The sequence below is a fragment of the Bubalus kerabau genome, chromosome 10 (assembly GCF_029407905.1).
Source record: "Bubalus kerabau isolate K-KA32 ecotype Philippines breed swamp buffalo chromosome 10, PCC_UOA_SB_1v2, whole genome shotgun sequence".
Classification (NCBI taxonomy): Eukaryota; Metazoa; Chordata; class Mammalia; order Artiodactyla; family Bovidae; genus Bubalus; species Bubalus kerabau.
Window position 1 is genome coordinate 51,779,460 of NC_073633.1, and position 14,919 is coordinate 51,794,378.

Consider the following 14,919-nt stretch of genomic DNA (forward strand, 5'->3'; position numbering starts at 1 on the left):
CAATCCACTCACTATGCTGTCACTCAAAGCAGTGCTGGGCAGAACACAAACACAAACACAGCTCCATCTGCTAATTAAAACTGGGCATGAAACTGTTAACAGGCATCTGTTGCATTGTTTGCAGCTAATGGGCAAAGACAAAGCTGAAATGGCTCTTCTAAAGCAAACCCAGTGATTTCACTCATTTTCTATTTGGTATTTATGTTAGTGGGGGGTTGGAAGCAGGGTGTTAAAACAGCTTATTATGGAGACTGAAAGACAAGTGATATATCTTTCAGAGTCTAAAATATCCCTTTAAAACTGATTACAGAAAGACAGCATTTGATAGAGGGAGAAATAGTGTTAGGAATTCAAATTAAGCACTTTTAATCTCATCTCTGACATCATCTAATTATCTAGAATACTATGAAAGATAATGACTAAAATTCAAGCAATGCTGTATGGCTCACAGTGCTTTATAATTCATCCATCCAGCCATTCATTCATCCAATTGATCAGTCATTTAATAGAGGCCTTAGAGACTTAAAAAGTGAGTAAGATTTGAGTCTTGCCCTAGGGAACACAGAACATCCGTGAAAAGTTGGCATAGTAGTAATATACTCTAGTACAGATAAAGGAACTAAGGCCCAAGAAGGACCACCAACCCACTAAAGATAAGAGAAGTAGGAATAGCATATGTCACGACATGAACCCCAATTTGACTCCAGACCTATTGCTCTTAATTCACTGTGCAATCTTCCTAACACCAAACACCGACCACACCACGTCACTGGCTACTTACATCTCAGTAGCTCCATATTAAGCTATGGAGCATAGCATAGCATACTATATTATATAGCTACACTACCATCTAGAAGCTAGTTCCCCATTCCTTACTCCCACCCTCTTCTCATGCCACTGTGAAAACCCTTTTCTGCATATCTTTCCCATGTAGCGATTCTAACACACACAAGAGCTCATCTCCAGAACGGTCCTGTGTACAGGCAGGCAGACCTGACCTAGAGTCAGTCAGCCTCAGGCCATGTCGGCAGCTCCCAGGTCTCCCAATTCTGGTTCCATATTTTTTTCTCAGATTCAGTGATGAGCTTCCATTAAAATATCAACTGCTAAATTTTTCCCTGTCTTCAAAGACCAGACATTTTCCACTTAGGCAATATCCAAACCTATTTCCCTCCAGCATTTCTCAGAGGATCCAAACAGTTTTGGTGCTGTTGCCAAGAGAAACTCCTCCCTGGTTTGCTGCCATGCAGAACAGCTGGCGAAGCTCTTTGTTAAAGCACACATATTCTTAAGACATGTCCAGGTCTGTCTCCAAGACTCAGTTTCCTACCTTAATTTGTTGAATGGCTTTTTGCAATCAGTAGAACACTAACAGAGGAGACGAGTTTAACCCTTCAATCTCAGGTATTACACTCTTGAAACAGTGTTATTTTCAAAGCTGTCACTTAGGTGGGAAGTCTACTGACACTCTGAAAGAACACAATGGCATTAAACTAAGGTTTTACGGACAAAATGTTCAACTTGAAGTTGCCTGAAAGTGTTCCTCGCTCAGTTGTGTCTGACTCTTTGCAACCCCATGGACTGTAAGCCTGCCAGGCTCCTTCCTCTGTCCATGAAATTCTTCAGGCAAGAATACTGGACTGAGGCCATTCCCTTCTCCAGAGGATCTTCCCAACCCAGGGATCAAACCCACATCTCCTACACTGCAGGCAGATTCTTTACTGTCTGAGCCACCAGGGAAGCCCTGAAGTTGCCTGGCCGTTGCATATTTTTGTTTGAGAGGCTGAAATCAAGCAAAACAATGATGAAAATCAAATCAACTTGTACTACATATCTGGATTATGCTCAGCCAAATGCTGATATCATCTTGGATAAAAATGTAAATATGACAAAGTTTGTTTTTCGGTCAATAAGTCTTGATAAAAGTTTTGAATTGCTACCAACTGAAAACAGTATTTAATTGTAACGTGGGGTTGGCAAACTCTCTGAGAAAGAACAGTTAGTAAATATTTTTAAGCTTTGTGGGACACATATGGTGTCTGCTTCATATTCCTTGTTTTGTGTTAGTTTTTAATAACCCTTTAAAAATGTGAAAACCATTCTTTGCTTGTGGACTGCACAAAAACAGGCAGGAGGCTACATTTGGCCTGCGGGCCATAGGCCACCAACTCCTAAACATAGAGAAAGTGTATCCAAGAAAAAAATGCCAGGGAATAAATTGTCTAAAAGTGCTCTGATGGGACTAGGCTCCAATTACCAGCACACTATTAATACAATGTCAATGTCATTAGTTACTTTGCACATGGAAGGAATTTTAATGGCAGGATGCACTTTGAGTCCCTAACCTGAAACAACAGACATAGAAAGAAAGGGCAAAGGACAGTTAAAACATGCTGAGTTAGCCCATATAAACTTCTACAGGACTCTGAGTTGTTGTATTAGCATTTACTGTTTCCCTGAAGAGATACAGTTGATCCAAATGGGAACACTTTAACTTTCCTCACATATAAGCAAATGAGCAAAATTGAATTCCTCCCTGGAAAAGATGGTAATTTGAATTTACAGCGGTGATCATGCTGATCAGAAACAGCAGCAGCTCAACTATGAGAAGCAGTCCGGACTTGGGTTTGAGGTTTCACTAGAGATGCTTCTACAAGCATCTGATCAGCTGCGTGATCTTGACAGCATCAACCTAAGCTTGGTTTTCTTATTTATAAAACTGGGGCACAGACATCATGTAGATAATTTCTAAGGCTCTTTATGCTGTTCAACTATGACTATACTAAATAATATAACCACTCAGGAAATACCCTAACAGGAAGAGGGGGGCTGGGCAGCGGAGAGACAGTAAAGGGAAGAAGCTGAGACTGTCCTGTTAGAAGACAGGGTTGGGTTTTCTCTGTTCTCCCGGCACCAGGTTCAGTACAGGCCATTCCAAGATGTCCCTCTGCCTTCGTATCAATATTAAAATGTACCCACATCCCATAGGAAATATAATTCAGAGAGATTGCATTACTGTTTCTTAGTTGTCTTCATGATACATTTTACATACATTTAATTAACCATTGATAATGATTATGCAATCCATGGGGTCACAAAGGGTCCGACATGACTTAGAGACTGAACAACAACAATGATTATGTAAGGGGCTTGAGGAGCCAATCAAAATTGCTTTTTCAGTTCTTAAACATCTGAATTGAATGAGAGTTTTTGTTGGTTCTAGGCACTGAACCTACAACTTCAAATCGATAAAACATCTCTACTCAATAGTTAAATATTATCTGACTGATAGGTGAAGACTCCCAGCAAGTCAGCTGAAAGAAGTATACCCTCCACCACCTCCAAGAGCAGAAAGGAAATGAGGGGAGCCAGGATATCAGAGAAGATACCAGAACCTTACATACATGAAAGAAGAAACTATCTGTGAGACAACTGTATCTGTAATGAAAATGACCGTCTCCTTCCTTTCATGAAGGCAGAATCCCTATCAAAACAGGGTCGAGAGGTGGCAGATGTCCTTTTCTAAAACTACCTAAATTTTAATAAAGCAAAATTAAGACAGTAAATGTAACTCCATGGGAAGAAACAGATATTTATATATATAACTCCCGAAACACACAACACACACACACAAACCCCAGGTATTAAGAAATAGATCTTTCCTGTGACGTAGACCTTATCAACTTTTGTCAGCAATCATGTGGCAAATCTTTTCAAACCCAGTCAGAGAAGCCCTGGAAACTTCCATGCTGAGATGCCTCAAGAAATAATTGTGACTGGGAGGAGGTGGACCACCAACGCTTCCTTCAGCAACTTCAGACCACCTGGAAACGGGGGTGAAGGTTTGTGCATGGATATTTTTGCTAGAGATGCAGACACTTCAAGCCTATGTTTGTGGTCAATGTGTGTGGAACATTTCACTAGAATGATGTTAACATTCACCTTATTTTCCTAACTTAACTTCAACTCCAAAGCATTAGGTTGCAGGTAACATATTTTTTGCGCTGTTTGAAGCCTCTTGGCTACCACTTCCTGTCAGAGCTCTTAGGGCTAAAAAAGAGGCATGGGATTTCCCCTCCTCCACGTCAACTGAAGACACAGCTCAGAGCCTCTTTTTACCACATCTACTCCATAGAAAATGCAAAGGCCAACATCATACATGAGATTCACCCCCCCTTTAACGCTTCCCTCCAGGTCTAAACTTCTTCAGGATGCTCACTTTCCTGCAACCCTCCACAAAACAGAATTTCAATCATTAAAAAAAAAAAAAAAATTCACGCAAGAAAGATTGTACTCCCTCAGAATAAAAAGTAATTTTTCAAAGCTACTATTGTAAAAGGAAGCAGACACCCTCACAGAAAAAGTAGGACAAAAATTAAGACTAAAAAAAGAGGAAACTAACAAAACTGTTACAAACAAGCAAAAGTCATTTAAGGAGCTTAACAGAAACAGCCTCAGTGAGATTTAGTCACTTTCGATGCAGGAGAATGCTTCTGGGAAGTTCACTCATAGAATGGACAAAAGGCGACCCACTTGACTTGTTAGAGACTGTCCTTTACCTTCTGGACTTCAGTGTGCACTCAACAATGAAAAACGGTGATTTGGGGTTTTGACATGAGTACCAGCATCAAAAATTAACACTTTTGGTGGCTACAACAGCTCCCATCAAATCTCTTAAGAACACACTTGAGACATGACATTTAAAATCTGCTTCCTCAGAAAAGAAAAAGTCCCACTCACGAATGACTGCCAAGAACTTGCAACTCAAACTTCCCTAAGCCCAGACATCATTAACACCCAGGAGGTTTCAGACCATTCAATCCATATGAAAGATGCCAGAACAAACAAACCATAGCTTTTCCCAGTGCTTCACCGAACAGTGCTCTATACCCCAATACTCTTCTTTTATAAATGATAAATTATCCTTAATACATAACTCATTACCATAGCACTAGCCGCCCTAATAATCCCAGCAATTCATGGTGAAATATGCTATAAGAACCATTTGAAAATGCTTAGGTGAGAAGCCACAACATCACCCAGACAACCAACAGCTAAGATTCTGAAGGTGCTTAATTAACTCCAGCTATGATGTTAAGGTCACTTGTACAGGCAGCTTAAAACCTGCTCTGATTTGCTCTTCTTCAGTTTAGGTTAAGTCTGAGATCTTGTTACCTGAACAGAGTCCTCCAAAAGTAGGAAGGACAGCTCCCAGCCAAGACCAGAAAAATCAGAATCAATTGAAAGTAACTGGGGGGTACATTGCATGTTCTGATTCGTTTAGCAAGTAATAAAACCAAAAGGAAAATACACAGAAAGGCAGGTAGTATGTAAGATCAATTTCCCAGCTGAGAATTACTAAACCTTCAAGGCTAAGAATTTTAAAAATTGAGATGTGCTGCTTTGCAGGAGGTAGTAAACCATATTTTCCTGATCATACCATTCCAAAAGTCACCAACCCTCCCAACGCCCATTAACACTCCCAGAACAATTTAATGGTCCATAGACAGTATCTCATTATTAGTCACTTTTTGCTCTTTCTCCTGCACTTGATCCAGAGGGAGTAAAGACAGAGAAATGGTAACCAGTACTCCCAGTAACTAGAGAAAGTTCTACTTTCTATTTCTCTCCCTTTACCAAGAGTCTTCTCTCTTCTATGCCCCACCTCTTTACTGTATATTTTGCTTTTCCTTTCTATTTCACACCCAGCTCTCCTTTACTTTTTCCAAGTATCCTCATTTCGTTCTTGAGTCCCCTTAACTCATCTACCTTTTCCTACAATTTCCTCATGGTATCTCTGACCAGACTTCTTGCAGCCAGTGTCCCTCTCATCCCTCAACTCTCAATCACTCTTTCCTCCGAATTCCCTTCGGATTCCTGGATTCTCCTCTACCTTGTCCCTTGGGTCCTCTGTCCCTTTACTCCACGGACCTTCCATTCCCACTCCCCCAACCCTTCGTTTCCCCCTTCCATTTCCTTCCTCTTTTAATCCATTTCACACTCACTATCCCCTTCTCTTTCTCTATGAGCTTTCCTGTGTCCCCCCACTCTGTCCCTCTAAGACCCCCTTCCTGTCACACCCCCAACCCTCTCATTTCCCCCAATACCCCTAGTCCTTGTTCTTCTGGTTCCTCCTCCTCTTCCTTTGCCCCCAAGTTCCTCCTTTCAACCCTCTCAGCCCCACGTCCTCACCGCCTCTCTCTCTCACGCCTTCACCCTCTCCCACTGCCCTCGCCGCCCAGCTGTCCCCGGGGTCCCCTCACTGAGGCTCCCAAGTCCTCCCACCGCTCTCTCCCGGCCCCCTCGCACCCGCCCCCCATTTCTCACTCCCAGTCCGCGGCCGCAGCCCCTCCCTCACCGATGGTGGAGATGAAGGTGGTGTTGAAGGCGTCTTCGGAAAAGCGAAATAGCAGGCAGGTCTTGCCCACCCCAGAGTCGCCGATCAGCAGCAGCTTAAACAGATAATCATACGTCTTCGCCATCTTCTCGCTCCGGCCCTCTGACCGGGGAGCCAGGAGAGCGGCTGAGAGAGGCGGGGAGGGGGCCGCGGGCGAGGGGGCGTGCCCGCCGAGCGCCGCTCGCCCCGCCCCTTCCCCCGCCCCCTTCCCCGGAGAAGGCCTGCGCGCCCCGCCCCGCGTGGCCAATCCACGGGGGTTTCGTAATCACAGCCGGCGCCCCAGTGTTTTATGGGACTTGTAGTTCTTGTGGGGCACTTCGGGCGTGCCTTGGGCAGGCTGTCCCCGCGGCCCCAGAGGATAAAAGAGGATCCTCTCTAAGCTGGGTGACCCGGCATTAGGCGTTTCCTCTAGAGCTAGCAGGGAGGCCGGGCTTCTAACTCTGCGTGTTGCGCCACCGGAACTTAACTTCATCGTTTCTTTGTGTGCGGACGCCTTTCAAATGCAGGACCTTGAAGGCTGAGTCCGCAGTTCCCGCATCTCTTCCACCGCGCCCCGGAGCTGAGATGCTTGCTTTCCTTCATGCTGCCGTGGCGCTGCCTGTGGATTATCTGCAGAGTGCCTTATCTTGCTTCTCCTCCAGTTCCTGTCCAGCACTACGTCTAAGCCCCCTCCCCTCCCTCAACCCCTCAATTACCGAGCTCAAAAAGAACGATTGCCTTTCTCACTTGAATCCACTCCTATTCTCTTCTTCAGACCTCCAGAGCAGAGCTAAATACAGTGGGTATTTTAAAGAATCTACTGTGCAGACCGCTCCCCTCTTCCTGCAGGAGGATGGACAAAAAGAATCTGGGAATTGAAATCTGTGAGGCTTGTGCGTCAGGCATGTGCCTGATAAAACTGCAAGCATTCATTCGGGGCAGAAACTGACGGTGGGAATCTGGAGGGTAAGATTTGGATTTTGTCTTGACTCAGCTGCTTAACAGCACATAGGCTTTCTGCACCTCAGTTTTCTCATCTGTAAAATGGGTATAAAACAAGTGTTTCATAGGATTGTAGGAAAATTAAGTGAGATACTGAATGTGAACCTACTTTGAAATCCTTAAGGCAATGTGGCAATGTTAGTATTGATGGTTACCTTCTTCAGCCCTCTGTAGGCCGTCATTTTAATGGATAACAAATAGAGGAGAAGGAAGGAACATTCTGTTATACCCAATCTGTCATTTATTGTCTTAGACTATTATTTAATTGTTTCATGGATGTATTGTTAAGGCCTCTTTTGGTAGCTAGGGGCAGAGACCCAGCCAGTGAAGGGGATTTAATGACTCAGGTAAATCACAAGGGCAAGTGAATAGCTAAGGAGGTCTGGGACCAAAAGCTCTATCCACTAGGGGTGTCTCTGTCTCTCATCTCTTTTATCTTCTAATTTCTAATATGTCAAATATGAACAAAAGCTCTTTAGAGGCCTCAATAATTTTTAAGAGGGTAAAAGGATCCTGAGGCCAAAATATTTGAAAACCACTGTCTATGGTTCTTCACTCTAAAGAAACACCTTTCTGGGAGGTTGAAGGTTATTAAGGGAACTAATGCACTCAGCCTTTAGTAGACTAAGGAGAAAACTTGGACAGTTGGTTGAAGAAGACAGCAGGTTTTTCTGAAACACATCTTGAGTGCCTTGTGACTTCATATTCAATGCCAACAATATTATATTCTTAATCTTGTGAGTTAAGAAAGAGTAGCAAATTCAATTGGCCCTAGTAACTACTTTCACCTTCTATGTGGAAAAAACAATGAAATGTGTCATTGACACACTTATTAATCATACAATAGCCAGAGGGTTGTTGCTAATCTAATGTCTAATTTCTACAGTCCACTTGATGGGAACAGATCTAAGAAGGTCAAAGTCACAGTTTATATCCCCTAATGAGGACAGATTATGCCCTCTGGCACAGGCTGAGCCTCCTTGCCCCAGTCAGAGCGCTTGGGCAAGTCCTGTGAACTGGGCCTCAGCCAGGGCTAAACAGGACTTCCCAGGTGGCACTAGTGGTAAAGAACCCACCTGCTAACACAGGCGTCATAAGAGACACAGGTTTGACCAATGGGTTGGGAAGATGCCCTGGAGGAGGGCATGGCAACCCACTCCAGTATTCTTGCCTGGAGAATCCCATGGACAGAGGAGCCTGGCGGGCTATAGTCCATGGGTTCACAAAGGGTCGGACATGACTGAAGCAACAGGACAGCGTTTTCCTAGCACAGCACCGTGCTGAACAAATATAGACAGTTTAGTTCTATACCTTCCTATTCATTCTGGAAAAGAACAGGGAAATCTTTAAGACCACTGGAATCCTCTTTCTTTTATAAAATGTGTACTGATTAAAATAACTTTTAGTTCCACTACCTGCATGCAACTGTTGGCATTCTCTCTGTGTATGAATAAGAACACAATGATGTGGCAAAGAACTTAAATTCATAAGAGAAGCTAGAGTTAGGAATTCTTAAGTCCCTAAGTTTCCTTAGGGGAATTTTGTTAATTTTTTTGTCTTGTTTTCACTTCCTTGGTTTTTCTCTATCAGCAAGTGTGTATAACGTTGGGACTTTTAGCTGGTAAGTTTATGCACTACTGTTGAACCATGCAAGCAGTTTGATATATGACACTACTTCAACAAGTATCCAATTTTTTTCCTTTTGTGAATTATAAATTTTCATATTTTGTATAATAACATGTTACTTAGAGATCAGATTTGGATGGTAGCAACTACTACTGAATCAAAGCCCTTTGCTCAAAAGACTGGACAAGAAGTGTATTCATAGAGCTGAAGCTTCCACAGGTGACAGGTTGCTGGCTGCCACTTTTTCTTTCTCTAAGTGGCACGTTGCTATGTTTTAAGAAAACCACATCAATACATTTTTTTTGCCAGTTGCCCAATAATGTAAAATGCTACGTCACTGCAGAACACCAGGCAGACCAGCACTTTCAAATTGATTCTGTAAATGTTTACTGAAGCTTTTGATAAGGTTGATATTATATGGCAGCTTGACTTACAGAAATCTAGCCGTCCAAGGAATTTACCCTCTGTGGTTTTTGTCAGGCCAGCACTCTTTTTCTTCTTGCTTTTGGGAAGCTGCTCCTCCCCCACTGGTGGCTGTGAATCATGGTACTTTACTCCTTCAGCCACAGAGATGGGCATATGGCCAGGCTGGGTCAAACTGAGTTCTTCCTTGTGAATTTTCTAATGAGGTGGGGTGATGATGCTGGAAGGAGGTCTCTCCGGTAGGAGGTCTGTGTGAGCTTCAGGCTAGTTGATCAGAGCAGTAGTCCATCTTCCTCTGTTCTCTTGTTGCTGCTCTCCTCTGTTTACTTTGTCCTCAGTCTGGCTTTCCTTATGGTAGCAAGCAGGACTGCCATGTTGCACAATTCCAAGAGCCATTCTTCACTTCTTACACTAGTTTATTCATCTTGGGAGTCTTTAACCCTCAAGAATCCATGAACAGGGGCTTCCCTGATGTCCAGTGGTTAGGAATATGCCTGCCAATGCAGGGGACATGGGTTCAGTCCCTGGTCGGGAACATTCCACATGCCACAGGGCAACTAAGCCTGGTGCCACAACTGTGGAGCCCAAGTGTAGCCACTACTGAAGCCCACGCTCCACAAGAGAAGCCGCCACAGTCAGAAGCCCCCACACGGCAGCTAGAGAGTAGCCCCGCTCTCCGCAACTAGAGAAAGCCCACGCGGCAACGAAGACCCAGCACAGCCAATAATAATAATAACTAATAAACAAATATTTTTAAAAAGAATCTACAAACACATTCTTGAGGATCTGTGTGTTCTCTAGGCAAATTTTCAAATTAATTCAAGCATCCTTTAACTAGTTTAAAATTGTTCCATGACACCTAAATGCAAGAAATGTCACCTTTCGTAACTGCTTAAGTGAAATTAAACTTGGCTGAGATCCCTACTTCTCAAGGACTGGCAAAACTGGTGCCAAATATTACTGGGATTCTTCCTCCTCTTAATTGTATCCTACAAAAATCCAAGTGCTTATATGGTCCTGAAAAATTCGGGACAAAGAAACCTCTGGTCCTCTGCCTGCACTTAGCCTGCTGATGCTTCTGTCCAGCCCCCCATGGATTCTGGTCCTTTGCCAGTTGAGCACAGCTGTCCCGGTGGGCTACAAAGATGTCCTTCATGGTGATTATTTTCACTGACTGATGACTCAGCCGTCGAATAACTTGTCTCTCTGTTATCTAACAGTTTGTGAACTTCTTTGTCTTCTCCCTTAAAAGTTGAGCCTTTTGAGGAAAGGGACATTGCTTATTTTTCACTGTGTCCCCAGCATGCCTAGTAGGTACTCAGTTGTTGAATGAATGAATGAACATCTGACTATCATGCCAGCTGTCTAGGTTTTTGTTGGCGGGGCTATGCTACGTGGCATATGGGATCTTAGTTCCCTGACCAGAGATAGAAACTGCACCCCCTGAAGTGGAAGCGTGGAGTCTTAATTACTGGACCACCGGGAAAGAAAGTCCCCAGTCTAGGTATTTTTTAAACACATTTGGGACACCTTCAGTTTATACTAAGCCCTAGGTATTTTTAGCTTCACCAATACCTTTCTGGTTGTCCTCTACCTTGTATTTGTATGTTATTCATTCTGTAAGAATAATATTTATTGTTGTATTTAAAAATAGGTGTGATTATGTATTATTTCTCTAGGTTGTCAAGATCATATTGAATGATAACTCCTCAAAAATATCAATTTCTCTTATCCACTGTGTGTTATCTCAAAACATTGTTTAGTGATAATGCAGTGGGATAATTCTATAATTATCTTCATCAGAGAGGGACACACTGTACTCTGTCCACCCACTGATGTTTCCTGAACAATCACTGGTTGAATAATGTCCACTTAAAGAAACAGTCATTAAGCTCACACTATGAAACCAGGTCAGCAAGGCCTACCTGGAGGATTCAAAGGTATCTATCATGTGGTCCCTGCCCTTAGTTTGCTTCCCAGGCAGTTGAAGGGAGATCCCACAAGTGATCCCACAAGTTCAGTGATGAATGGGAGGCAGATATCTGGTTGACACACACTTCATTTATTCTGATGGATCAGGTTGGCTTTAATTCTGATTGTTTAGACATTCAATCTGATTGGTCAAGTGCTCATGCCAAACAGTGTTAAGTATTTTACATATCACCACTGAATGTAAAAGTTAAATAAAGATGACATGATAATGCTGAAAAATGACTACATGAAATTTACTCCACTATAAGGTGGATTGGAAGAAATCTATTCTGATACAGCTTATATTGTTTCTTTTCTAATAGTAAAGTTTTCATTAGCCTAGGCATTGCTATGTAGTATTTTTTGTCAAGTAAGGTACATACACAGTAAGTACTCTGCGTTTTGGGTAGAGTTTCTTGTTTAAATGAATGATTCAATAATGCCTTTTGGAACCAACTCTAAACTGGACTTTGATCTAATGGTGAAGTCAAGATGTGCTGAAACTCATAATCAGCATCATAACATATACTGAGATACATATGGCAGTAAATAATAGAACACTGAATGACTTAAATAATAAAGATATTTACTTGGACTTCCCCCAGCAGTCCAGTGGTTAAGACTCCATACTTCCACTGCTGGAGGCCCAGGTTTAATCCCTGGTAGGGGAAGTTTGGTGTGCTATGTGGTGCAGCCAAAAACAACCCCTAAAAAGCAAAACAAAACCAAAAAATTTACTTAATCACATACTAAAATAATCAGATCTACAAGGAGTGACAGGTGAGTAATCCAGTAGATCAGATGACATGCCTGGGACCTGGTTTCTCTCTCTTGGTTTCTTAGCAATGCTTCCTCAACTGCTAAGTCACGTCAGTCATGTCCGACTCTGTGCGACCCCATAGACGGTAGCCCATCAGGCTCCCCCGTCCCTGGGATTCTCCAGGCAAGAACACTGGAGTGGGTTGCCATTTCCTTCTCCAATGCATGAAAGTGGAAAGTGAAAGGGAAATCCCTCAGTTGTGTCTGACTCCTAGCGACCCCATGGACTGCAGCCTACCAGGCTCCTCCGTCCATGGGATTTTCCAGGCAAGAGTACTGGAGTGGGGTGATGTTGCCTTCTCTGCAAAGTAACACTTATTTCAACAGGCCAACCCCATGTTGTTGTAAAATGTTTTCCTGAAACTCCTGGGACTCTTTGATTCAAAGAGAGCAGAAGGTAAAGAATCTTTTTTCTCAGAAATTCAAATAACCTGGAATTCAGCTCCATAGGCCCTGACTACTCTTTTGTGAACTGATCCTAGGGTCCAAGAGAATGGCGTATGCCAACTGACTTAAGTGATTCAAGCTGAGTATGGGGTCAGACTTACCCTAGATCACAAGGTTCTGTTAGAGAAGACAGGAGGCAACAAGACTGTAGAAACAACCAATGAAAACTAATACTTGTTTCAGTGTCCAATGCATATAGGTATTTATATCATGTTTGGTTATATTGGAATTTCTGGAGGTCAGGGGGCTGAATCCAGGAAAATTCTGACTTGTCATTCTCTTAAACAGATGGATTGATGTTGAACTGGAAAAAAGAGGCAAGAAAGAAACAGTGTTTCCGTGAGGAGGGGATGGGTGCCTAAAGTCAGAATTAACATAGGCATTTAGACACCTGCTACCTATTCTATCCCACTTAAGCAACCAGCTAAGGCTAAGCACTTTGGGAGCCTTGAACTTTCTAAATTCTCTGTCAGACCCTGACAAGCCTGTCCTGAGTTTGTAATGGAGGGAGAATTGGACAAAGCATCAGGTGACTGGGGTTCTTTTCCTAGTTCTGCCACGAACAAGTTCTATGACCTTAAGGACAATGACCCTTCTGTGCCTCAGTCTACTCTTTGTAAAATGAAAAAGGCTGGACTAGAGAATCCCTCTCTGTCCATAAAATCCTTTGACTCGTGAACCCAAGCTCTTAACAGATGTCCTAAGATCTGTCCTAGGGGTTCTGGTTTACAGACTTTGGTCTCCAAGGCCAACCAAACACGGTAGTGAATTTGAGATTTATCGACAGGCCTAGCAGGTCTCTTGGAGGCCAGGCAGAGTGTGGTGTTGGGAAAGAAGCCCAAGACACCTAGTTCCTTATTCTAAAGAGCACTTAGTCCACCCTATGACTCAGTCATCAGTACTTCTCTCTTTCCAAGGAGCGCAGAGTATCAGTCCTTTCTGTGATGGCAACAAGTTAATGGGTTGCCAACAATTTATTGGGTTGTCAACCTGCAGGATGGAGAGAATGAAATTCTGTTTTGTATTTTGAGCCATATTCAATAAGATTACTGCCTCAAATTCCTACTTAATATTGATAATCATTTCCTGAATAACCTTACACAGACTTTTCCCTGCCACCCTAATTTAACAGCAGCAAGGGCTTATAAGTGGAATTAGTTAGGGAGCTATGAATACTCCCAAACCTATGATAAAACACCCTGTCTCTCTTGAAATTCATTGCTCTTTGTGTTAAGGAAGAACTGAAGAATTAATATGGAATCAAGCAGATCTCTTTGATGGCTCATTTTTAAGATTTACAATTATAAATTATGGTGACAAGCTAATAGAATGCTGAGAAATAAGGCTAGGTAGGTGATTCTTTCAGGCCAGGATGAATATTCAGATTAAGAAGAACTGCTAATGAAATCCCAATCACATAGTAATTTCCCCCCTATTACTTTCTGGAACTCAAGTAGCTATATGGCCTAATTAGGCTTGTTTGGGGGATTATCACATTTTATTTCTGCAATGAATGGCATCACTCGGCGTTTAATATTCATTGAGGGTTTTACAGAACAGAGAGGTTTCCATATGTCTCTAGAGCAAAACATTTGTGTTTGCCATCTGCTACTCAAGAGTAGTTCTGTAGAAAAAAGAATGCAAATCACTTGGTTCTTTAATTACTTTGGAGTTAGGCTATACTATAGCTGGGACTGTGGGACAGCCAAGTCATTGCTTCAAGAATACTGTTGTTTACTTAGCCACCAACTCAAAGGACTCTTTTTCAAGCAAATGGCATGAAAAGAAATTGAAGCCTAAAATTATCTTTGTCCTTTTAAGTAGAGTCAAAGACCATTGTGAAGTGATGTGTGAGGCTTTTTAAAGTTGGCATTAAGGAGACACTATCCAGAGCACTGGACACTGAGGTCAGTATAGAAACATCAGTTCTCTTTTCTTAGTCCTGACACCAAAGGAATATATGACTCAATACTTAAAAAAAAAAAATTCAAGGATCTTGAACTCAATATCAAAAAAAGGTAATTTACTCTTAGTCACCCAGGAGCTAATTACCTTGACTTTGGACTCAGTGCCACTTGCTTCTCCCTCTCCTGTTCTCATTAGCTTCTTGAATTGTGATAATTGTCTGCTCAGTAGTATCTCCACTGGCCTATGGATGTACACCATTAGTTTTGCTTAATCAAGAGTAACTTCAAACAACAGAGTTTAACCAAACTGGAAACCCTGGAGCTTCCAGGTTACTTGTAGATTTCAAT

At 42.5% G+C, this 14,919-nt stretch overlaps 2 protein-coding genes across 3 annotated transcripts in view; both read right to left on the reverse strand.

Moving 5' to 3' along the window:
- The window catches only part of RAB8B (RAB8B, member RAS oncogene family), a 70,159-nt gene extending 63,578 nt beyond the window's left edge, over positions 1-6,581 (reverse strand). Inside the window, exon 1 of one of the 2 annotated variants that reach the window (XM_055537721.1) lies at positions 6,359-6,581. In XM_055537721.1, the coding sequence (XP_055393696.1) occupies positions 6,359-6,482 (124 nt within the window). In that variant the 5' untranslated portion in view covers positions 6,483-6,581. The remainder of the gene's footprint in view (positions 1-6,358) is intronic. The other variant, XM_055537722.1, reaches the window with a different exon arrangement.
- The window catches only part of LACTB (lactamase beta), a 104,409-nt gene that overhangs the window by 18,130 nt on the left and 71,360 nt on the right, over positions 1-14,919 (reverse strand). The window lies entirely within an intron of this gene.